The 26481-nt window shown below is 42.7% G+C and overlaps 1 protein-coding gene across 4 annotated transcripts in view; it reads right to left on the reverse strand.

Annotated features, from left to right (window-relative positions):
• The window catches only part of OGDH (oxoglutarate dehydrogenase), a 106587-nt gene extending 80422 nt beyond the window's left edge, over positions 1-26165 (reverse strand). Inside the window, exons 1-2 of one of the 4 annotated variants that reach the window (XM_003418576.3) lie at positions 26053-26165; positions 9554-9801 (exon numbers count right to left, since the gene is read on the reverse strand). In XM_003418576.3, coding sequence (XP_003418624.1) covers positions 9554-9775 — 222 coding nt within the window. In that variant the 5' untranslated portion in view covers positions 9776-9801; positions 26053-26165. Of the gene's footprint in view, positions 1-9553; positions 9802-16746; positions 21853-26040 lie in introns of those variants that run through there. The other 3 variants (XM_010598274.3, XM_064290261.1, XM_064290260.1) reach the window with 3 other exon arrangements.
• Positions 26166-26481: the final 316 nt, after the last annotated feature.

The following is a 26481-nucleotide window of genomic DNA, read 5'->3' on the forward strand; positions in this document are numbered from 1 at the left end:
AGTAGGAAATGGAATCTGTGGCTAATTGCCTCCATAAACAAGTGCCTGCCTTTGCCTAGAGACCAGAAGAACTGGATCGTGCCTGGCTACCATTACTGAACATTTGGATCAAAGATCCCATAAGAGTCCTGATCAAAAGGGGGAAAATGCAGAAGAAACCTTCAAATTCTCATGGATTCCAGACTTCCTAGAGCCATGGAGGCTGAATGGACCCCATAATTCCTGCTCTGAGATAATTTTTAAAACTTAAACCAAAATCATCCTCTAAAGTCTTCTTAAAACCAAACAACAGTCTAGCTTAACTAGTAAAGAATGTCTCCTTGAACATTATGCTCTTTTAAGAGCTGTTCAATGGAAACCCTGGTGACATAGTGGTTAAGTGCTAACGGCTGCTAACCAAAAAAGGCTGGCAGTTCAAAACCACCAGGCGCTTCCTGGAAACTCTATTAGGCAGTTCTACTCTGTCCTATAGGGTCGCTATGAATCAGAATCAACTTGACAGCAACAGGTTGGGTTTTTTTTTTTTTTTTTTAATACAGACCAACAAAAAGAAATCCTGGACCAGATGGCTGCACTGGGGAACTCTATGGAACATTCAGAGAAGAATTAACACCAATACTGTTTAAACTCTTCCAAAAGACAGAAGAAAGGAGTATTACCTAATTCATTCTATGAAGCAAACATAACTCTGATACTCAAACCAGACAAAGGCACCAAAAGAAAACTACAGGCCAGTATCTCTTATGAACATAGATTCAAAGAACCTCAACAAAATGCTAACAAACAGAATCCAACAGCATATTAAAAGAGTCATACACCATGACCAATTGAGATTTATTACAGGAATGCAGGGATGGTTCAACACTAGAAAATCAATCAATGTAACACATCAACAGAACAAGGAAAAAGAACTACATGATCATCTCTATGGATACAGAAAAAGCATTTGATAAAATCCAATACTCTTTCTTGATGAAAATCCTAAAGAAGATTGGAATAGGAGATGTCTTAGTCATCTAGTGCTGCTATAACAGAAATACCACAAGTGGATGCCTTCAACAAACAGAAGTTTATTCTCTCACAGTCTAGTAGGCTAAAAGTCCAAAGACAAGAGCACTAGCTCTAAGGGAGGGCTTTCTCTCTCTGTCAGCTCTGGAGCAAGGTCCTTGTCATCAATCTTTCCCTGGTCTAGGAGCTTCTCAACACAGGAACCTCGGGTCCAAAGGACTCACTCTGTTCCTGGTGTTGCTTTCTTGGTAGTGTGGGGTACCTTCCTCACCACCCCCCACCCCTACCTTTGCATGCTTCTCTCTTTTGTATCTCAAGAGATTGACTCAAGATACAACCTAGTTTTGTAGATTGAATCCTGCCTTATTAACATAACTGCCTCTAATCCTGCCTCATTAACATCATAGAGACAGGATTTACAACACATAGGAAATACACACCAGATCACAAAATGGTGGACAATCACACAATACTAAGAATCGAGGCCTAGCGCTAGCCAAGTTGACACATATTTGTGGGGGACACAATTCAACCCGTAACAGGAGAGAAATTCCTCAGTATGATTCAGGGCATGTATGAAAAGCCAACAGCCAACATTATACTTAATGGAGAAAGCCTGAGAGCTTTCCCCTTGAAGCTGGGAACATAATAAGGGTGCTCATTCTCACTTCTATTCAATATTGTATTAGAAATCCTAGCCAGAGCAATAAGACAAGAAAAAGTAATAAAAGGCATTCAGATTGGAAAAGAAGTAAAATTATCTCTATTTGTGGATGATATAATCCTATATACAGAAAATCCCCAAAAATTCACAAGAAAACTTCTAGAGCTAATACAGGAATTTAGCAAAGGGTACAAGGTCAACAAACAAAAATCACTTGGGTTTCTATACACCAGCAAGGAGAAATGTGAAATGGAAGTTAGCAAAACAATTCCATTTATTATAGCATCTAAGAGAATGAAATATCTAGGTATAAATCTAACCAGGGATGTGAAAGACTTAAGACAATGAAAACTATAAAACATTGCTGAAAGAGATGAAAGAAGACTTAAATAAATGGAAAGATGTTCCATGCTCATGGATTGGAAGACTTTACATTGTTAAGATGTCAGTACTACCCAAAGCTGTCTATAGATTCAATGCAGTCCCAATCAAAATTTCAACAGCCTTTTTTACAGAAATAGAAAAACCAATCCTTAATTTTATACGGAATGGCAAGAGGCCCCGAATAGCTAAAGCAATGCTGAAAGAGAAGAACAAAGTAGGAGGACTGACACTTCCTGATTTTAAAACATACTATACAGTAATCAAAACAGCCTGGTACTGGTAGAACAACAGACACAGACCAATGGAACAGAACTGAGAGTCCAAAAATAAACCCAAATGTCTATGGTCAACTGATTTTTGACAAGAGTGCTAAGTCTGTTCAACGGGGAAACAAGAGTCACTTCAAGAAACAGTGCTGGAAAAATTGGATTTCCACATGCAGAAAAACAAAAACAGGATCCATGCCTCACACCATACACAAAAACAAATTTATAATGGATTAAGGACCTAAATGTGCAAACTAAAACCATAAAATTCTTAGAAGAACATGCAGGGGCAACACTGCCAGGCCTAGCTTTCAACAATGTTATTACCTAATATAATAACAAAAGCACAAAGAGCAAAAAACAAAATTAATAAATGGGACCTCATGAAAATTAAAAGCTTTTGTTCATCAAAAGACTCTACCAAAAAAGGTGAAAAGACAAACTACCAACTGGAAGAATATCTTTGGAAACCTTGTATCTGACAAGAATTTAACCCAAATATATATAAAACTGACAATTTAACAACAAAAAGACAACCCGATCAGAAAATGGGCAAAGTACTCGATAGACATGTCACCAAAGTCGACAAATGGTCACCAAACACATGAAAAGATGCTCAGTGTCATCAGCCATCAGAGAGATGCAAATCAAAACCACAATGAGATACTATTTTGTTCCCACTACATTGGCTAAGATTAAAAAAAGTGAAAATAACAAATGCTGGCGAGGATGTGGAGAAACTGGAACCCTTATCCATTACTGGTGGGAATGTAAAATGGTACGGTCGTTGTGGAAAACAGCATGGCAGTTCCTCAAAAAACTAAAAATAGAACTACTGTATGACCCAGCAATTCCATTCCAAGGTATATATCCAGAAGACTTGAAAGCAGAGACTCAAAAGGAGACTTACACACCAATGTTCACTGCAGCACCACTCAAAACAGCCAAAAGGTAGAAAATACTAAATGCCCACCAACTAATGAATGGATAAATAAAATGTGGTACACACATACAGTGGAATACTACCCAGCCCACAGGAGAAATGAAGTCTTGATACATGCTACAGTATGGGTGGAACTTAAAGTCATTACACTGAACAAAATAACCCAATCAATAAAACATTGTATGACCTGACTTATACAAAAAAACAAGGCAAAAACAAAAAAAGATCTATTTTTTTTTTTTTATATGGGGTCAAAGCGACAACAGCAACTCGAAAGATTAGACAAGAACCTTAGAGGGCAGTGAGTTCATGCCAACGAAAGAGGAACAACTCAGAAAAGGAAGGTGAAAATGATTGCACAACTTGAAGAATGTTATCAATGTCAATGAATTGTACATGTAAAACTGCTGAACTGGTGTACGCTTTGCTGTGTATATTCTCTAAAATAACAACAAAAAATAAGAGATTTAAAAAGATTAGTAAAAGTCTGCAGTACTAATAGCCCACATGAACCACAGTCTCATCTAGCCTCAGACCAGAAGAACTAGAAGGTACCCAGCTACCACTACCAACCATTTTGACCAGGGACCAAATAGAAGGTCCCAAATAGAAAGGGAGAAAAATGTAGAACAAAACTGAAATTCCTAAAACAGATCAGACTTAATGGAGTGATACAGACGAGAGAAATCTCTATTGCCCTAAGATCCCCTCTGAACTTGGAACTGAAGCTACTCCCAGTGGTCACGCTTCACCCAAATAACAGATGGGTTTATAAAATAATATCACTGTTAGTACTATGCTCCTTTAAATAATCCACTATATGAGACTGAACAGTCAACATTTACCCTAAAACAAAGACGAGAAGCTGAGGAGAGAGTAAAAACGGTGTAGCAGAGGTATCTGACCTCCTCTAACTTCACGAGGGGGAAGGAGACTCAGGATCAGGCCCAAGGCTGATTCCGATGAGGCAGAGGTCAGATATACCTCCTCTTGCCGGTCCTTTTTACCAATTCTGATACCATCTGTACCTCCCATGGCACTCTCTACTCCTCTGCTGGATTCAGTAATTTGTTGCAATGACTATACAGAACTCACAGACAATACTCATCGTTATGGGGTTAATTAGGGAAGAACAGGTTACAATTCAGGTTCAGGAATGCACACGATACAGCTCTTAGATCAGGACAGTCTTGTCAGCCATGCCTGAAGGCATATATCCCTCTGCCCCTCAGCCTGGCCTTTGCCCTGCTCCAGCAAGTGTTACAAAGCTTTTAGTTCTGCTACATACCGAGAGGCACCCCACTCCATCAACCTCAGCCCAAATGCGCTCAGCTAGGTGGGTCAGCAAACCTAGCTCCACCAAGTGCCCAGAGGCTTCCTACTTGGCCAGCAAGCCTCCTGCCTGCAGGCGCTCAGCTTTGTCTTTCCGTGGGCTGGGAAGCCTGCCACGCTGTCTTCTGCCTCTGCTGCCACTGTTTCCCTGCCATCACTTCTCACCTTCTTTGGTGTCACAGCTTTCTGTCTCCTGGTTCCAGGAGTTTCTCAGCGCAGGGATCCTGGGTCCAAAGGATGTGCTTGACTCTTGGCTCTTCTTTCTGGGTGGTGGTGAGATCCTCCCTTCCTGCCTCTGGGTTGGCTCATTTTAAGCCTAGTGGGATGGCAAAACTGACCAATCCCCTCATTAGTGTTCCATAAACCTTATATGCATCATCCTACCCACACAAGGCTGCCATGTACCTTATTTACATTATTATCAAGCTATCCAATCCCCTTGGTGGGCCATAAGCACCTCATTTGCATAGTCCCACACAGTCCTTTGTTGGGAGTTACTAAACTATGGCCAGAAGGGCCATATTAAGTAATTCACTGCACTGCAGAGGGGCAGGGAGCTAGACTAATGGAAACTGAACAAACACAATGGAAATAATGATAACGCTGGCATACTGTGAAAAATGTAACCAATGTCATGGAAAAATCTGAATAAAAATTTTAAATGGGAACCTAACTTGCTGTGCAAATTTTCACCTATCACACACACACACACGACTATTAAAATGTAGATATCTGCTGAAGTTGGGTGAGGAGCCTTTTCAAGGAGGTTCAGTTTATACTCTTCTCTCTACTGTTCCGTATGTTTGAAAATATTATAATGTAAAGTTTAAAAAATAACAGGAAAGCAGACTACAGAAGGATGGAGGGGGGTGGAAAGGTATGCCAAGTTGTGCTGTCTCTGTTGGATGTGAAAACAGGTTGGTCCCAGCAGATCTCTGCACAATGGAGGGGAGAATGCATGCAGTGGGATGGCCCAGAATGTGAGCTCCTGGAAGGTATCAAAGTCCTTTCTGATGAGGATATGACATATCAAAATGATGATTTATCTAAATCCTACAGCACTTCTAATTTTAACATCTCTGCTTAAAGAATTTGCTTCTAAACAAGAGCACAAATGAAGCATTCTTAACAAAATGAACTATTTTTAAGGCTGTGGATGTTAACCTTCTGGAGGTCACAGATACCTTTAAAAATGTGATGAAGGTTATAAATCTCCTTCCTTAAAGAATGTACATACGTGTTTTAGGCCAAAACCAATGTCAGGAGGTGACCACCTTCAGGGTCTGAGATGCAAAGGAGTGACGAAGTTCCCACAAGATGACAATGACAATACTATATTAGCTTAGTCCATGGGATCCATGGGAGTGGAGATGTAATCAGGGATTTGTGCTGTTTCTGTCACTCCTCCTCAAAACCCCTTAGAAGAGGGGTCAGGGCAGAAAATGCCCTTGAGAATCACTGCAACAGAAACCAGGACATAAAATCTGTCCCAAGGGCCAGCACCCTGCATGCATTTTCTTATTAAGTTGGAGCTCCCTTTCTGAGATTATCCACCCATGCCCCCTGCAGAGTCTCTCAAGAAGGTGCTCATATTGACTTCCAGAGCCCCAGAGCCCAAATTTTAACACCTGGGCGTCTGCCCCAGCAGGCTGCATCTACAGGCCAGTCTCCTCAGCTCAAGGGCAGGAATCAACTCAACTGACAGACATACTGCATGTCAGCAAAACTCCCCTAAGCTCCTGCCCCACAGCCAGGATAGGGCAACCCCTGACAACCCACCTCCAGCCCAACAGTCCCTCCATGTGCCTGCCAGCCATCGAGTGTTACTGTCTTGGATGACATGCAGTAAAAATCTATCTCAAGCAAAGGTGGCTTCATTTATGCATCTACAGGTCTAGGAAACACAGCCTTATTTAAAGTAAAAAAAACTTTTTCAAATTAGCTTCCAGCAGAAGCAGCCATGACAGCTGCACCAACTTGTAACAGCTCTGTAACCATACAGCTCTTAGCACACATCTCCCACCCACAAACCATTCACTTGACTTTAAGCATTCATACGCACATGACACTCCTGAGTCTACATTTTTTTTTTACCTTGCATACAAGGTGTCATTCAGGTGCTATTATCTCTAAGTTCAAATATGACTTAAAATGACCTAGATGTTCCCATAAAAAGTTATATTCCTTTGAGAAAGGGAAGGCAAAGGAATATACTTGGGCACAGGACAACAGCCTTTGATTCTGAAACCTAAGTTTTATTTTAGGGATAATCTTGCAGCAATTGTCTTCGGAAACCTTTTGACATCCAACACAAAGCAGGGGCCATATTCACAGGCCACTTCTTTCTGAGCAGCCAATTTGTTTCTAGACCAGGAAAATAAACTACAGATTTCATCTTATAGAAAACCAGGCCTCACCTTGCTTCAAGATGAACATGACTCGCAGGCTGCCAAGGAGACAGCCAAGGCCTCAGCTAGACCCCCTCCCCTGCTCAGCACCGAAGTTCGGACCAAAGGTAGCATTCTTTTTTTTTTTTCTACTTTAGATAAAGGTTTACAGAGCAAATTAATTTCTCATTAAACAATCGATACATATATTGTTCTGTGACATTGGTTGCCAATCCCACAACATGTCAACACTCTCCCCTTCTCAACCTTGGGTTCCCCATTACCAGCTTTCCTGTCCCCTCCTGACTTCTCGTCCTTGCCCCTGGGCTGGTATGCCCACTTAGTCTCATTTTGTTTTATGGGCATAATCCTTGGCTGAAGGGTGAACCTCAGTGACTTCAGGACTGAGTTAAAGGGTGTCCAGGGGCCATACTCTTGGGTTTCTCCAGTCTCTGCCAGACCAGTAAGTCTGGCCTTTTTTTTTTTTTGGTGAGTTAGAATTTTGTTCTACATTTTTCTCCAGCTCTGTCCGGGACCCTCTGTTATGATCACTGTCAAGGCAGTCAGTGGTAGTAGCTGGCCATCATCTAGTTGTGCCAGACTCAGTTTGGTGTGGTAGTTCTGGTCCATTAGTCCTTTGGACTAACCTTTCCCTTGTGTCTTTAGTTTTCTTCATTCTCCCTTGCTCCAGACAGTATGAGACCAGTGGAATATCTCAGATGGTCACTCACAATCACTAAATTAGGATATAGAACGTTTTCTTTATAAACTGTTATGCCAATTGAGTTAGATATCCCCCAACACCACAAAGGTGGCATTCTTAATGAAACAGAATCTGGTGGCTACCAGCAGCCATAGAAACATATTCACTCAAAGGGGCCCAATGGAAGCAGCTGCCCTTTGAAAACAGACCCCAAGATTCAAGGTAAGGAAAAGGCCAAATTAATAGCGATGACAACCGAGATGGCACAATATAGTTCATAAAGTTTATGTTCTATATCCTTGTTTGGAGAGTACTATCTACATTCTTGATAGCTTGCAAGTGGCTATCTAAGATACAACTATTGGTCTCTACTTATCCAGCACAAAAGAGAAAGAAGAAAACCAAAAACTCAATGAAGAAACTACAGGTTTAATAGTCTACACGAGCCACAGCCTCATCTATCCTGAGACCAGATCTAGATGTTGCCAGCTACCAACACTGACTGTTCTGATCAAGTCCACAATAGATTGAATCCTGATAGAATGGGAGAAAAACATAGAACACAACCTCAAATACCCTTAAAAAAAAAAACAACTTCCTGGACCGGTTGAGACTGAGGACTCCCCGAGACAACTGCTCTGAGATACTTTTTAAACCTTGAACTGAAACTAACCCCTGAGGTCATCATTTAGCTACATAACAGATTGGCTTACAAAATAAAAAATATCACTTGTGAGAATACTGTGCTCCTTTAAAAAATCATCTATATGAGACCATACGGTCAACAACTACTTTAAAACAAAGACGAGAATGCAAGGGGGAAGGGAAATCAGGTTAATGGAAATGAAACAACCAGAACGAAAACAATGAGCATGTTCACACATTGCAAAGAATATAACCAATACCACTAAACAATTTGTTTAGAAACTGCTGAATAGGAACCTAAAGTGCTATGTAAACCTTCACCAAAAACACAACAAAATATTATTTAAAAACAAAGAAAAAACAGTGGTGACATCTGTTGAGCCCATCCTCTGTGCCAGACATTAAGCACCTTATATGCATCGTCTCCTTTAATTCTCCCAACAGCCCTATGAGCACACTCAAGGGGCCTGAGAGCCTCTGGAATCCTCCCACCAACCACACCACACACACCACCTTTCAACTCCTGGTTTTGGCTAGCTGCTTGACCTGAAAATCAGGACACGGCTACCAACACCTATACTCATCAAAGATGCCAAGAAGAAATTCTGTCACTAGCCATGATTTATATTAAGTGAACATGTGAAGAAAGGGGATCTTAAAGGGAAAGGCCCTTATAGGGAATACAGAAAAATTACAAAGAAACCTGCAAGGAATTCACTTTCGAATATAAGAGAAATATATGAACATAGTTATCTAAAACGTCATTTATATAAAATTACATGAGATAATTTTAGGGCATTTAAGGTAAAAAGATGTCTTCTTAGGACTGTTGGGAGACAAGAGCCTCACGAATATCCATTCTTTTCCATGAGCTTTCTTCTCTTCAATGTCTGTATCCTAAAGTAGCCCTTAGTGAGATCTTGGAACTGGTACAAGCGTTGCTTCAGATCTTCAGAGGGTAAAACGTTGTCTAGCCCAGGGACCGAACACTCTGAGCTCGCTGGACACCAAGCAAGCCAGGGAAGCACCTCCAGAGACGTTGTTTCTGTTGGGCTGGTCCTGCCAGCTAGGCTTCATTGGATGCGCAGGCACTTGGCAGTTCGGGGCTTCCCAATGCCTTCCTTCCTCCAGCTCCTCCGACACACGCACTTACCTCAACTGCCAAGAAGCATCCAGAGCAACACAGCAAACGTGAGGAGACACAGCCGTGGTGAGCCTTACCTTATGTACACTTTTGGGGTTTTCCAACCAAGCATAGTACATTTCCTCCACATAGTTCGAACTAGTCCCACTCAAGAAGGGCTCAGCAGCGACAGGTGCAGTATAGCATCGAATTTGTTGAAATGTCCTAGCTGCTGCTGGTCTGTTTTGTGCAAATGTCTTAACAGTCTGGGAAGCTGTCAATGGCCTCAACTTAGCAGCACAAGTCCTTAAATGAAACATTTTTGTCCGAAGCCTCTCACAACTGCCTGTACAAAAAAAAAGAGAGAGAATTTTAGGACATAAGGCTACTGGAAAGATCTGCCAGACGCTGATTATTTAGGATAAGGATTTGGTCTACAGATGTATTTGCACCAGTGTGCCATCTGCATCAGTCCCTAAATTCATGTTACAGAGAGCACAGCAAAGCAGTGATTAAGTCAAACCAAAAATGTTTTAGTAGCTACTATGTAAATGCCCCCCACGCATCTGTCAGTTTGTCATACTGCGCAGGGTTGCATGTTGCTGTGATGCTAAGAAGCTTTGCCACCAGTATTCAAATACCAGGAGGGTCACCCGTGGCGGACAGGTTTCAGCTGAGCTTCCAGACTAAGACAGACCAGAGAGGACCTGGCAGTCACTTCTGAAAAGAATTAGCTGGTGAAAACCTTGTGAATAACAGTGCAACAATGTCTGATATAGTGCCGGAAGATGAGCCCCTCAGGTTAGAAAGCACTCTCCAGCAACGGGCTTAAGCACAGCAACGACCTGGGACTGGGCAGTGTTTCCTTCTGTTGTACATAGGGTCGCTAAAAGTCAGAACCAACTTGATGACAACATCTACTATGCACTGTGCCAGACACAGGGGAAGATGAATACACAATACACAGGTTATGATCTGCACTGAACAGTCTGAAAACTAGCTTCAGCGATTAGATATAATGTTATACGATGATAAATACATGAAGTTCTTTAAGTTTACACACTTTGTAAAAACAATTCTAAAACAGGCAACAAGAATTAAGGATTAAGATTAATTTCAATATGAGAAAGGCACGTTTTAAGCTACCCACACACTACCAAACACCTGCTGTACTCTGAAAAATACAGAGAAATTAGAGAAACATTTTGCTCACCCCCAAATAATTTAACTTTGAGCAGAGGAGAAAAAAATATAAACAATATTACAAAGACAGCACTGAGTGGGAAAAGAAAATGGTAAGGAAATTCCGCGGAAGCAGTCACTCCTTCCAGGTTGGAGGGAGTGGGGCAGCCAAGGAAGGCTACAGCTTTGAGTTGGGCCTGGAAGACAAGAAGGACTTGGACGTGAAGAGGAGGGGAGGGGCAGGCATCATAAATGGAAGAATCAGGAGGAAGAAAGAAGGAGGCAGGAGAGTGCGAAGCAACGTAAGGGGAAGAACAGGAACCATGGAGTGCTGAAAGGAAGAGTGAGGACAAGCTGGAGAGGGGCCTCAGAGGGGCCTGACTGCCGCTGCTGAGCTAACCACCACCACTTCCCCCGCCCCACACCCCCCCACCCTGCTGCCCAGATCAACGGGGAGCCCAAGAAGTTCTGAGCAAGGGAGCAATGGGTTCTACAAAGCCTAAAAGGAAAAGTACTTACGCCAATTATTTGATACATGTCTACCTCCTCAGTGTCACTCTGTTATGTGTACATGTTATGACTCCTACACAAATCCCACAAACTCCCTGGCAGATTGGCATCAGCCCTTCCATTTTATAGATAACCTTTCTGAGTTTGAGTTTCTTATATTTCCCCAGGTTCATCTGGCTGTTAGTAGCAGACCCAGGCCTCCACAGCCAGTCTTCTAGCCTGCAAAGTCCATGTTGTCCCTCCACGAGGAGCTCCCCGCCCTCTGACAGAGGAGGGGAGAGGAAGGACTGAAGGTGGGATGCTATTTAAACAATAGTCTGGGCCAGAGGGCACAAAGACCTAGACTAGAAGTGGGAGCAGAGGGGAGGGGATCCAGGACATGTAGAAGGAGGAAATGTTGACATATCTACTATTTGCTTCTGATATGAATAAATATTGTGTTCGATTTTTATACTTTCACTAAATCTAATTTATAACTCTATCAAAATACCCATTTTCATAAAAAAAGCTTGTGTACCCCCTAAATTATGAAAGAGTTTGGACTGTCTAGACTGTTCCCAGAGGGCCTGGGATGCTGCATGCAAGCACTTTTAAGACTACAGCATGCCTCCAGGCAGCAGTCCCCTCTCTCTGGAGAGGAGAACAAAGACTCTCACAAGTCTTAGCTGCCAGAAGGCAACCTTGCAGTCATGGTATAGGGGGTCAGCAGAGCCTCAGCCTCAGGCCAGTGGGCAAAAAGGAAGTGACACAGAGACACTCCAGCTGAGGACAGCCTGAGAACAGGACACACAGCCATATCCTCAACAGAAGGGTGATGACTCCACTGGACAAAGAGGGCCTGGCTCAAAAGATAAGTGGTAATTTAGATGGAGGATAAGACAGTACACAATACTGGGGAAGCCAGCACAACTTGTACAAGGCAAACTCATGGAAGCTCCACAGACACACCCAAACTTCCTGAGAGACCAAACTACTGGGCTGAGGGCTGTGGGGACCATGGTCTCGGGGAACATCTAGCTCAATTGGCAAAACACACTTTACAAAGAAAATGTTCTACTTTCTATTTTGGTGAGCAGTGCCTGGGGTTTTAAAAGCCTGTGAGCAGTCATCTAAGATACCCCACCCCACTGGTCTCGACCCTTTGGGAGCGAGGGAGAATGAAGAAAACTAAAAATACAAGTGAAAGATTAGTCCAAAGAAAGGACTAATGGACCACATCTACCACAGCCTCCACTAGACTAAGTCCAGTACAACTAGATGATGCCCAGCTACCACTACTGACTGCTCTGATAGTGATCACAATAGAGGGTCCCGGACAGAGCCGGAAAAAATGTAGAACAAAATTCTAACTCACAAAAAAAGACCAGACTTACTGGCCTGACAGTGACTGGAAAAACCCCGAGAGTATGGCCCCCAGACACCTTTTGGCTCAGTAATGAAGTCACTCCTGAGGTTCACCCCTCAGCCAAAGGTTAGACAGGCCCATAAAACAAAACGAGACTAAAGGGGCATACCAGCCCAGGGGCAAGGACTAGAAGGCAGGGGGGAACAGGAAAGCTGGTAATAGGGAACCCAAGGCTGAGAAGGGAGAGTGTTGACATATCATGGGGTTGTTAACCAATGTCATAAAACAGTATGTGTATAATGGAAAAAAAAAAATAAGGATAACATCAGGATCCCTAATACACGGCATAAACAGTATACAAAACATTATTAATGATGCAGAAGAAAAACTAGATTAACTGGGAGCTCCTAAAAATCAAACACCTATGCTCATCCAAAGACTTCACCATAAGAGTAAAAAGATTACCTACAGATTGGGAAAAAGTTTTTAGCTATGACATTTCCAATCTGTGCCTGATCTCTAAAATCTACATGATACTGCAAAAACTTAACTGCAAAAGGACAAATAACACAATTAAAAAATGGGCAAAACATATGAACAGGCACTTCACTAAAGAAGACTTCGGGTAGCTAACAGATACATAAGGAAAGGCTCATGATTGTTAGCCATTAGAGAAATGCAAATCAAAACTATAATGAGATTCCATCTCACTCCACCAAGGCTGGCATTAATCCAAAAAACACAAAATAATAAATGTTGGAGAGGTTGTAGAGACTGGAACACTTACACATTGCTGGTGGGAATGTAAAATGGTACGACCACTTTGGAAATTGATTTGGTGCTTCCTTAAAAAGCTAGAAATAGAACTACCATACGATCCAGCAATCCCACTGCTTGGAATATATCCTAAAGAAATAAGAGCCTTTACACAAACAGATATATGCACACCCATGTTCATTGCACCGTTGTTCACAATAGCAAAAAGATGGAAGCAACCAAGGTGCCCATCAACAGATGAATGGACAAATTATGGTATATTCACACAAAGGAATACTACACAATGATAAAGAACAGTGATGAATCTGTGTAACATTTCATAACATGGAGGAATCTGGAAGGTATTATGCTGAGTGAAATTAGTTGCAAGAGGACAAATACTGTATAAGACCACTATTAGAAGAACTGGAGAAACAGTTTAAACAGAGAAGAAAATATTCTTTGATGGTTATGAGAGGTGGGAAGGAGGGAGGGAGGGAGAGGGGTATTCACTAATTAGATAGTAGATAAGAACTATTTTAGGTGAAAGGAAAGCAACACACAGTACAGGAGAGGTCAGCACAACTGGATTAAACCAAAAGCAAAGAAGTTTCCTGAATAAACTGAATGCTTCGAAGGCCAGCATAGCAGAGGCAGGGGTTTGGGGACCATGGTTTCGGGGGACATCTAATTCAATTTACATAATAAAATCTATTAAGAAACATTCTGCATCCGACTTTGGAGAGCGGCGTCTGGTATCTTAAACTCTCGCAAGTGGCCATCTAAGATGCATCAATTGGTCTCAACCCTCCTGGAGCAAAGGAGAATGAAGAACACCAAAGACACAAGGTAATTATGAGCCCAAGAGACAGAAAGGGCCATATAAACCAGAGACTGCATCAGCCAGAGACTAGAAGAACCAGATGGTGCTCGGTTACAACCGATGACTACCCTGATGGGGAACACAACAGAGAACCCCTGAGGGAGCTGGAGAACAGTGGGATGCAGACCCCAAATTCTCATAAAAAGACCAAACTTAATGGTCTGACTGAGACTAGAAGGACCCTGGTAGTCATGGTCCCCAGACCTCCTGTTAGCCCAAGACAGGAACCATTCCCAAAGCCAATTCTTCAGACAGGGATTAGGCTGGACAATGGGATAGAAAATGATACTGGTGAGGAATGAGCTTCTCGGATCAAGTGGACACATGAGACTATGTTGGCATCTCCTGTCCGGTGGGGAGATGAGAGGGCAGAGGGGGTCAGAAGCTGGCCATATGGACGAGAAAATACAGTGGAGGGAAGGAGTGTGCTGTCTCATTAGGGGGAGAGCAATTAGGAATATACAGCAAGGTGTGTATAAATTTTTGTATGAGACTGGCTTGATTTGTAAACTTTCACTTAAAGCACAATAAAATAAAAGAATACAAAAAACAGTATGTGTACTAACCGTTTAATGAGAAATTAGCTTATTCTGTAAACCTTCATCTAAAGTACAATTAAGAAAAAAAAGATACACCCTACACTAATCCTGCCTCGTTAACGTTAACAACCCATTCCCAAATGAGATTATAACCACAGGTATAGAGATTGGGATTTCCAACACATTTTGGGGGGACACAACTCAATCCCTAACAATGCCCCATGGGTAGGATAACTCAGAGGCGTAATCTACACTGTCCACATCCCCAGCAGGTTTAAGCCCCAGCTGCAGTTGCCAAAGCAGTAATTTACCTAATACAGTTCCTTTTCTGGGCTTCCTTCCCTTCCCTGTCTTACTTCCTCATCCCCCTGTCTTCTGAGATCACCTCTCAAATAAAATACTTGCACCCAAAAAAGAAAGAAAATGTTCTACATTCTACTTCGGTGAGTAGTGTCTAGGGGCTTAAAAGCCTGTGAGCAGCCACCTAAGATACTGCACTGGTCTCAACCCTTTGGAGCAAGGGAGAATGAAGAAAACTAAAGACACAAGGAAAAGATCCAAAGGACTAATGGACCACAACTACTACAGCCTCGAGACTGATTCCAGTACAACTAGATGGTGCCTGGCTAACACCACTGACTGCCCTGACAGGGATCACACTGGAGGGTCCCGGACAGAGCTGGAGAAAAATGTAGACCAAAATTCTAACTCACAAAAAAGAAACCAAACTTACTGGTCTGAAGAGACTGGAGAAACCCCAAGAGTATGGCTCCCGGATGGATACCCTTTTAGCTCAGTAATGAAGTCACTCTTGAGTTTCACCCTTCAGCCAAAGATTAGACAGGCCCATAAACAAAATGAGACTAAAAGGGCAAAGACTAGAACGCAGGAGGGGACAAGAAAGCTGGTAATAGGGAACCGAAGGTCAAGGAGGGCAGAGTGTTGACATGTCGTGGGGTTGTTAACTAATATCATAAAACAATATGTGCACTGTTTTATGAGAAGCTCGTTTGTTCTGTAAAGCTTCATCTAAAGTACGGTTTAAAAAAAAAAAAAAAGAGGGCCTGGCTCAGGAGCAGGCACTGGGGACACAGCTACCTTTCTTCCCAGGCTCAGAGGGCAGCAGGGTGTCATCCAACTGTAAATCCAGAGTTACACCCAATGCCCTTGAAGGAAATCCAAATTCTGACACATGCTAAACTGACCCAGAAAGCAAGGTTACATAAGAATATCTGCTATATTACTCACAAGTGTCCTTCTCCTCAGCCCAAGTATGACCAGACTACTCCTAAGAGACACTCAGCAGTAGGCTTCCAGCCTCTCTCTTCTGGCCTACGCTATGCCAGAGAGGATGGCAGCAAAGGAACCTAACAAACAAAAACTTGCCTCTTAAACATTAAAGATGAAAAAGCAATGTATTCTGGATGTAGGTACAGAATGCAATTTTAACCCTAGTTTTTCTTTACCTTAGAAACCGCAGGCTTTAAGTCACCTTCGATAGTTCACCCTGCCTCCAACTATACTCCAGCTTTTTCTACTAATAATGCTTAAAGCAAGCAACAAGCCCTAACACTGCTGGCAAAAATACTACTGATTTCGATGCTACTTTTCTCTTATTGAGGTCCAAGGGAAATACTCGTTTTTTTCCTCTAATGTCATTACTATCTAGGCAGATTGAAACACCACCATTGTTTCCGCGTTGGGCTTTTTTCTTTCCCCCCTTAGGACCTAGCGGCAGCACCTCCATTCCCTGTCTATCCTTGTTCAGTGGCTGCAATAACTCAATTAACAGGCACTGTACTACCAATCACAAAACTGCTCCTTTCCTTTGTTTTTCCCAAACTGGTCCTTTCAATCTAATACTGTAAATAAACTGTGATAATTAGCTAACTGCAGTCACTGAGTCTGACAGTTTAGTACTGCCCAGCACAATTCCCAGGAGAGCTAGCAATCTTCAAGCTTCTCTTAGAACAACTTCTGTGAAGCTTCCCTGCAACATGTGCTCAACATCCTCCCCGCCTCCACCCAGCAATGGCCAGGAAAAACCCAGGGCTGAGGGCCTCTCATTATACTTACGTTTCAGTTTCTTGAAAGAGCAGACCATCCTTCATCATTCTCTCTTACGTACTGTTGTGAGAAGGTATTAAAGACTCGTTTGAAAGAAAACTGCTGGTCAATCAATCTTAAGACCCAATTCTAGACTTCTCTAATATAAAGTCAACTTCCACAATAACACATCATTTGGTAGAGACTTTCAATCTTTGAAACACTTCCATGAAAGCTTAGGGTTGTCTAAAAGTCCAAGTGCTTTGATTTTTGGTTTAAAAGAATATGTCTATTAAATACTGGCCAAGACAATTCAAGGAAACCCTGGTGGTGTAGTGGTTAAGAGCTATGGCTGTTAACCAAAAAGCTGGCAGTTCCAATCCACTAAGTGCCCCCTGAAACCATATGGGGCAGTTCTACTCTGTCCTACAGGGTCGCTATGAGTCGGAATCAACTCGATGGCAACGGGTTTGGTTTTTTTGTTCAAGACAATCTGATGAGGAAAGAAGTCTTTTCAACAAATGCTCAGACGGCTGGATATCCACATGCAAAAGAATGAACTTAGATCCCCTACACCTCATACCATACACTCAAAACCGATCAAAGACCTAAATGTAAGAGCTGAATTCATAACAGTGTTAGAAGTTCATAATTTCTAATTTCTAACGGAATAAATCTTTGTTACTTTGAGTCAAGCAATGGTTTCTTAGACATAATACCAAAAGTACAAGTGACAAAAAAGAAAAAATAAATTGGATTTCATCAAAATTAAAAAGTTTTGTAAGCCAAAGGACCAACATCAAGAAAAGTAAAAAACAAAAACAACTTGAATTATTAGATAGGAACCTTACAGGGCAGTGAGTTTATGTTAACGGGGGAGGAACAACTCAGAAAAGCAGAGTGAGAATAGTTGCATGACTCGAAGAACATAATCAATGTCACTGAATTGTACATAGAGAAACTAAACTGGCATATGTTCTGCTGTGTATATTCTCAATATCAACAATAAAAATAAATTATTAAAAAAAGAACAGACAACAGAATGGGAGAAAATATTTGCAAATCACGTATCTGATAAGGGGCTGTTATCCAGAATATGCAAAGAACTCATAATTCAAATAAAATACAGAAATAACCCAATTAAAAAATAGGCAAAGCACTTGAATAGGTCCTCCAAAGGTATGCAAATAGCCAATGAGCACATGAAAAGACGCTCAACATCATTAATCATCAGAGAAATGCCAAATCTAAACCACAATAACATACCACTTCACACCAGAGCTTTGAATCAGTTCTTCCTGGTTCAATCATGGCCAAGGAACAGACCCGAGTTTTTAAAATTTGGGTAAACTAGAAACATAACTGAAATGAGAAATTACCGGTCAAAGCCCTGCTAGAAACTTAATCTCCCTCTCGAAAACAAGAGCAGCATATACGTTGCATACCAACTAAATCCCTTGCCTGTAGGATTTTGTGCAAAGTCGGACACAGCAATGTCCCGCTCAAAGATGGTGGCTGACTGTGCCACTCTGAACGTGTGTTACTATCCTCAGTCCTGGCAATAATCCAACCTCATGTAGCAAGTTCCTGAAAGGGCTCACTACACCTCTTCCGAGCGCCCCATTCCAGGGATGTGACCTGTAATTTTCCTGTTCCAGTTATGGTTCCAGATCACCCAAATTTTTAAAATTCGGGTCTGTTCCAGTTTTGCTTCGTTGGCCATGACTGAACTGGTTCAAATAGGTTCAAACCCCTGTTTCACACACACTACAATCAAAACAGAAAATAACAAGTGTTGGTGAATATGTGGAGAATGTGGAACCTTCATACATCGCTGGTGGGAATATAAAAGGGTGCAGCCACTTTGGAAAACAGTTTGGCAACTCCTGAAAAGTTAAACAGAGATACTATATACCACTGGTATGGACTGAACTGTGTCCCCCAAAAATGTGTGTCAACTTGGGTGGGCCATGATTCCCAGTACTGTGTGGTTGTCTTCCACTTTGTGATCTGATGTAATTATCCTGTGTACTGTAAATCCTAACCTCTATGATGTTAACGAGGCAGGATTAAAGGCAGTTATGTTAATGAGGCAGGACACAATCTTGAGTCAATCTCTTTTGAGACATACAAGAGAGAAGTCAGTGGAGTGGGTCTTCATACCACCAAAAAAGAAGAGTCAGAAGCAGAGCACATAGCTCATCCTTTTGACCTGGAGTCCCTGCGCTGAGAACCTCCTAGACCCAGGGGAAGACTGACGTCAAGACGCAGAGATTTCCAAAGAATGCCAGGCCCCGAGATGTTCAAAAGAGACAAGGACCTTCCCCCAGACCCAACAGAGGGAGAGAAAGCCTTCCCCTAGAGCTGGTGCCCCGAATTCAGACTTTGAGCCTCCTAAACTGTGAGAGAATAAATTCTTGTTTGTTAAAACCATCCACTTGTGGTATTTCTGTTATGGCAGCACTAGATAACTAAGATGATGACCCAGCAATACCACTCCTAGATACATACCCAAGAGAAATGAAAACATATATCCACTCAAAAACTTATGCACAAATGTTCATAGCGGCAATATTCATAATAGCCAAAAAGTGGGAACAACTCAAATGTCCACCAATTAATAAACAGATAAATAAAACATGGAATATCCACAGAAGAGAACTGTATTTGACCATAAAAACTACAGAGTCCTAGTGCATACTACAATATGGATGAACCTTGAAAACATTATATTAAGTGAAACCAGTTATTTACAAAAAAACAATGTATTGTATGATTTCATTTACATGACACCTCCAGAACTGCTCCACAAGGTTTTCAAGGCTGTGGCCTTTCGGAAGCAATTGCCAGGCCTGTCTTCCAAGGTACCTCTGGGTGGGTTTGAACCACAAACATTTCAACTAGCAGTCAAGCAGTGAAGTGTTTATGCTACCCAGCAACTCCTGGAGTCTCTTTTTAAGGGATCAATATTCTAAAAACTAGACTGTGCTGATGACAACACAACCCTTTGACTACAGCAAAAAACTAAACTGTACAATTTTAATGGGTGAATTTTAGGGCACGCAAATCATATCTGAAGAAAATTATTAGAAAAATAGTGTCTAAGAAAAAAACCCAGGTGAGCCAATCAGTATCAATAGAACACACAGAATTACAAATGTAATGCATTAATTTCAAGACACAAGTACAAGCCTATACATTTGGAAAAAATAAGCAAATAAAAAGTAAAAACCAAAGGAAAATTTGTTTTTAAGGGTTAAATGCCCCACCCTTAAGAAACGATATATTGAAATGTGACTAGTGTGAAGCCCCCAAGGTCTGTGGCCTGGAGCTCTCCAGCAATGCAGGAAACATCTTACCCAAGGGCCCAACTCCAAGTCCCTATACCCAGGATGTGGGAAATAACTACCACTGACACTTATCAACATAATGTTGACCGGGAAGAGGATTAATTAAAAATGCAACGTCCATCAAAAATAGCCTGGGTTGTTTTTTGTTTTGTTCTTTTTCAACAAACAAGTCTTGGAGGGAAAAGAGCACGCATCATTAAGCGACTGTTGCCCTATGTGTGTTGCCTGACAACCATTTTTTGAAAACAATTCGACTTGAAAATATTTTCCATTTTATTTTTCTTGTTTCGTACTCATTAAGATTCTAATGATGAATCAAGAAGACATTTCTTGCTACACGCCCATGTCTGTTACTCGATGCCTGCAATTATCTTAGTTTTAGGAATAATAAAAACCAAAAACCAAACCTGTTGCCAATCGAGTCGATTCCAACTCACAGCAACCCTACAGGACAGAGTAAAACTGTCCCACGGGGTTTCTGAGGCTTTCAATCTTTATGGAAGCAGACTGCCACGTCTTTCTCCTGCGGAGTGGCTGGTGGGTTTGAACTACCGACCTTTCAGTTAGCAGCCCAACTCTTCAACCACTGTGCCACCAGGGCTCCTTTAGTACTGATACAAAATGCATACATACAGACAGAATACAGATAAGAATTCTCGCTTATTAGCTGAGAATTTCAAAGAATATCTTTTAAACATAGTACCTTATTAAACATAAACTGATGGATAGGGAGATAGTGTGGATTACTTTAAAACTGCAAAGCTGTTTTGTCTTTACTAGATAGGAAACAGTTATCGCCCTCTGCAAGGCAAATACACAGTTGACACTAATTTATAAGGCTGTAAACAAATTACCTGATCTGTTTCAGTTTTCTTAGTCATAAAGTGGGGATAGCAATCACTCCTGCCTCACATTTTTTTTTTGTTTGTTTGTAGTAAGAACACAAACATGAAAGCACTTTGCAAAATTTAAAGTATTTCTATGACTAAAAAACTACAACCTACCAGGAAAAAAAGACCAAATAATGACACATCTTAGAAAAATAGAAGGTCCCAAAATAAATGTAACCCTAAATTAATTTAGAGTGGCATTTACTCTGTAATTTCTCCATATCTTCCAAACCTTCTGTGGAGTCAGCAGACTGCCTTGATAATTTAGCACGTGCAAGTCCATTTATCTAACCAGAATCATAGACATTTAGAGCTGGGAAGGGCTTACACATCCTGCAAATCAGAGCCCAGAACGAGCCCCAATACATGGGCATGAAGACAGTTCATTTCCTTCCCCAGATGAGGTACCATCTGATCCGATGACTGTGGTGGTCTGATTAACACACCGTATTGGTGAGGGTGCAGGTAAATAGGCACTTGTTAAATGTATGGATTAACATGTAAACTGGGCAATTTGTCAACATTCATTAAAATTTTAAAAAACAAATACAGGACTTCCGTTTCCAGAAAGACTGAGTAGACATACTTTTCCCTATTCCTTCTGGTAAGTACAGCAAAAAACACTAGACGGTATACATTAAAAAACAAATAAAAATGAAAAGTGGAAAGAAAATAGACTGTAGAAGGATCTCAGGACTGAAGAAAGACAAGGCAATGAGTTCCTGGGGTTTCTTTTTGCCTCATATATTCCAGACTAGGTACTGGAAAAAGCAGCCACCCAGAAACACCAGCAGGTGCACAGACACACATCAAAAGGCCCACCAAAAGCCGCTCTCCCTAGCCAAAGGGCCAGGAAACCGGCAGCGTAGCAAAACAAAACTTTTAGATGACAGCTGCACTACTGTGACCAAAGTCCAAAAAAAAAAAAAAAAAAACCCACTGTGGCCCCACCCCCATCCACACCCGGCTGTAGGGAGGTACCCCAATCCACTCTACCTCACCAAGGTGATGTCAGAGTAGGGAGTGGGACTTTCATCCCCAGCAGTAATGAGCCATCCCCACCCACTTGTTCCCTCCCACCTCAGTGTCTTGGAGACTTCCTGGAAGCCCCAGACTTCCACCCTCACCTAGTAATACTGAGGTACCCATTCCCCTCCCAGGCAGGGTGCTATCAGTAAAGGCCTCAAGTGCAGCTGAAACTCTTATAACCACCCAGCAGTAACCAGGAGCCCTGCCTCGCCAGATATCAAGGAGGCCAGCTGCGAAAACGGAACTCACATCTCCCTCTATCTCACAGTAACCAGACAGTACCTCCTTTCCCCGCACTGGAGAAATGTCAGAGGAGTCGTGTCATAAAAGAAGACGTAAACAAGATCCAGAGTCTCAATCTTGCAACTGAAGATCACTTGTCATGTTAAGAACCAGGAGGATCTCAACACAAACAAAAAAAGACAACCTACAGACACCAACACCAAGATGACACATATGTTAGAATTATCTGACAAAAGTTTTAAAAAGTGCTTCTATGGGCAATTATGAACACGCTTTAAATAAATGAGAAATGAAAAGTCTCAGCAAAGATACAGAAGGTATAAAGAAATAAACCAAAATTTTAGAACTGAATACAATAAACAAAATAAAAAAACGAAATGGATGGGTTAAATAGCAGAATGGAGGGGACAAAAGAAACTCAGTAAACCTGAAGGTAGAACAACAGGACTTGTGCACTTGCTGGTGTTTCTGGGTGGCTGGCTTCTCCAGAGAAAATGTACTGGAGGGAGGAGGGAGAAAAATGAACAGAATCTCAGGCACATGAAGGATTACAACAAAAGGTCTAATATTTCTGTCATCAGAGTCGCAGAAGAAGGGGAAAGAGGGAGGGGCTGAAAAAGTACTCAAAGAAATAATGGTTGAAAATTTCCCAAATTTGGCAAAAATTCTAAGAACACAGGAGCCCTGGTGGCACGGTGGTCGAGAGCTACAGCCACTAACCAAACGGTTGGCAGTTTGAATCCACCAGCTGCTTCTTGGAAACCCTATGGGGCAGTTTTACTCTGTCTTACGGGGTCACTATGAGTTAGAATCAACTTGACAGCAACAGGTTTCTTTCCTTTTTTTTTTTTTTTAAATAAGACCACAGATTCAAGATGATCAAACCCCAAACAAGATAAAACCAAAGAAATCCATGCCAAGACACTTCATAAGCAAAATAAATACAAAGGAAAAAATCTTCAGAGTAGAGAGAAAGCGTATTGTCTACAAGAGAAGAGCAATACAAATGACAGCATATTTCTGAACAGAAACCATGAAGGCCAGGAAGAACATTTTCAGAAACAGAAAGAAAAGAACTGTCAACTCAGAATCCTATATCCTGAAAATATACCCGTCAGAAATGAAGGCGAAATCAAGACATTGTCAGATGAAGGAAAATTAAGAGAATTTGTCATCAGCAGACCTATCTTAATAGAATGGTTAAAGGAAGATATGGAAATTGAAAGGAAATGACAAAGAAGAAATCTTGGACTATCAGGAAGGAAGGAAAGAACAATAGAAAGAGCAAAAATATGGGTAAAACAACAGACTTTCCTTCTCTTGATTCTTCTAAATTGTGGTTGACAGAGCAAAGGCTGAAATACTGATGTGGTTCTAAATATATGCACAGGGAATATTTAAGACAATTTTAAATGGGGGAAAGGAAAGAAAAGGCTTCTATACTTCACTCAAACTGGTAAAATGACACCAATAGATTTTGATAAGTTATGTAATACCAAGACAACCATCAAAAAAGCTATACATAGAGGGTTGGAAACTGGTGAAAGGGTCATGAGGGGAGAGACTGGAAGAGGGGAGCGGGCTGACTCATTGGGGGGAGAGTGAATGGGAGTATGTAGTGGGGTATATGTTGGCTTGCATGTGACAGACTGACTTGTTCTGTAAACTTTCACTTAGAGCACAATAAAAATTATTGGAAAAAAAAGCTATACAAACAGGTAACACTTAAAAATACTACAATAAAAATGGGTTGCAGTTAAAAGCAGCTCCTGTGTGATATTGTTGTTGTTAGATGCCACTGAGTTAATTTTGATGCACAGTGACCCCGTATGACAAAGCAGAACTGCCCCATAGGGTTTTCTAGGCTGTAATTTTTACAGGAGCAGATCACCAAGTCTTTCTCCCACAGAGTCGCTGAGTGAATTCAAACCACCAACCTTTTGGTTAGCAGCCTACCACTTAACCATTGCACCACAAGGACTCCTGTGTGATATACATATCATAACTACAGTGAATGTTTAGTATTTAACAAAATGTGCATTTAAATTTAAACAAAACCAACGGAAATTCACGTTGGAATGTTTCGGAGCTTAGTCTTTAAAAGTAAATGAATTATATAGTGCATAATTCTAAATATCCTACAAACCACTGAATTGTAAACTTTAAAAAGGTGAATTGTATGGCATGTGAATTGTAACAAAGTTTTTTTTTTTTTTTAAGAAATTAAAATGTGAAAAGGGCTCTCAAAAAATAAGAAAGAAATACCAATACACAGTTCATACCCTCAATCTCTAGAGTTTTCTGTCCCCTCTGTTCTGGGCAAAGGGGTAGAGGGAGCAGGTGGGGAATACAGGGGCGTGGATAACCGTTTACTCTGAGTAAGTGCCCTGGCTATCCTGTGGCTGTGTTGCTATAAGTTTTCTGTTAAATCTCAGTAATGTAATAACCTAGGCTTCCCCAGAGAGTAAAGTCTGTGCTCAACTACTAACCAAAAGGTTGGAATCCACCCAGCAGCACCTGTGAAAGAAAGGCCTGGCACTGAAAATCCTGCGGAAGTGAGGCGGCCATGAATCAGAATTGACCCCACGGCAGCTGGAAGGAACATGTAATAACTTACATTTACATCAAGTACCCTTCCGAAGTAGGAAAATCTACGTGAAAATTGTTTTTACAGGAATTGATCTTCATTTCAATAAAAATGTTTTATAAAACTTATGGGAAGAAAGTGTATAGAAAAGAGGTAACTCCATGGGGAGGAAAATCGTCTTACCCAAGGTCATTACCAAGCGAAGCTGCAGCAGGGACAGCCAAAAATTCCTAGTCCAAAAATGTAGCAACCTAATAATATTTTAAGTGTGTTCTGCCACAAAATGAGGGGAAAAAGTCAGAGCAAAGCATGCAACAATTTTATGAAAAAAGTCCCCTTTTTTTAAGGGGTGGGGCACTTCAGAAGGACACATTTCTCAGCTTCTGGAGCAAGAACTAGAAACCATTCCTACCTTAAGACCTGAGGGGCAAAATGGTTCCAAGATCGACAGAGGGTTAGGCTTTCAGGGAGGCGCTCAGCTGAGCTCTACCTGTGCCTTGGCTACTTTCTTACTCCGGAAAATTAACGAACGTGTTGGAGGACAAAAAGGGGAAGCAGAGCACGCTCCCAGGAGACCGCAGCCCCCCAGTAGCTGCCTGGGTCTGGTCGCACCACGCCCTAGGACGGCCACGCAGCCCCGCGCCCTCCGAGGGACAGAAGGGAAGGGCGGCCGCGCAGAGTAGAGCCGGGCGGCCAGGGCCGGAGCTCGGTCCTCCCGGGAGGTTTTGGTGGCCTCTGTAGTGCCCAGGGAAACCCCGAGGGTCCCGCGCCACGGCCGGGACATGAGCTGGGCTGAGCTGCGGCGAACGGGGGCGGCCCGTCCCGGCAAGACGCTACCCACGTGACGCCCTCCCCTCGACCTTGTGGGTCACCCCGTAAGGGTCAGTAGCCGAGGCCCTCATATCCGCCCGCCCGCGGCGAACCCGCCCCAGCACGCCGACAGCTAATCCGGGGCCTCCGCAAGCCAGCGCGAGCACTCTGCGCGCGCACCGCATCCGCCAATCTCCGCCCGCCAGATGACACTCACCGTCCTACTGGCTGCAGCGCCCGTCCCTCAAGACCCCTCACCCCGCTCCCGCCCCCTACCCCCACCTCCGCTCCACTCCCTGTCACCGCGGTAGTGGCAAGGGCGCAGTGGCCTCGCGCCGTGCCCGTGGACCCCAGTCCCACTGGCCGGCAAACGCAGCGTCCTGCCCGCTCCCCGGAGCCCAGGCACACGGCGTACCGCCGCCGTTACCTATCTCGGACTCAGTCTCCGCCGGGAATGAGGCGCCGGCACCCCAACTCCGGCAGCACTAACTCTCGGCCCTGCCCGCCTGCTCTGGCGTGCTCCGTCAGCACGTAGCCCCGCCCCGGCCGCGCCGCGCGCAGTCCGGCCACCGCCCGCTTCGCGTTGTCGCCCGCACCTGATTTAGAGCCCGCCCCCTTGGCTTCGCCCGCTGTCTGTGAGCCGAGGGCTGAGGGCGGCGGCTGGGATGCCCGTGACGTCACAGTGGTCCAGGCAGTGCCCAGCCCCGAAGCGGTGAGGGACCCGCGAATGCGACCCCGGGCTTTGTTGGCGCGGACGTCGCCCCTGCTGAGCCACGGGTCCTACAGGGTGAGCTGGTAGGCTCTGGACCTTCCTCTTTGACTCCGGGGTCCGTGTTCAGAGGCTAAAGAGAGATTG

The sequence above is a fragment of the Loxodonta africana genome, chromosome 8 (genome assembly GCF_030014295.1).
Source record: "Loxodonta africana isolate mLoxAfr1 chromosome 8, mLoxAfr1.hap2, whole genome shotgun sequence".
Classification (NCBI taxonomy): domain Eukaryota; kingdom Metazoa; phylum Chordata; class Mammalia; order Proboscidea; family Elephantidae; genus Loxodonta; species Loxodonta africana.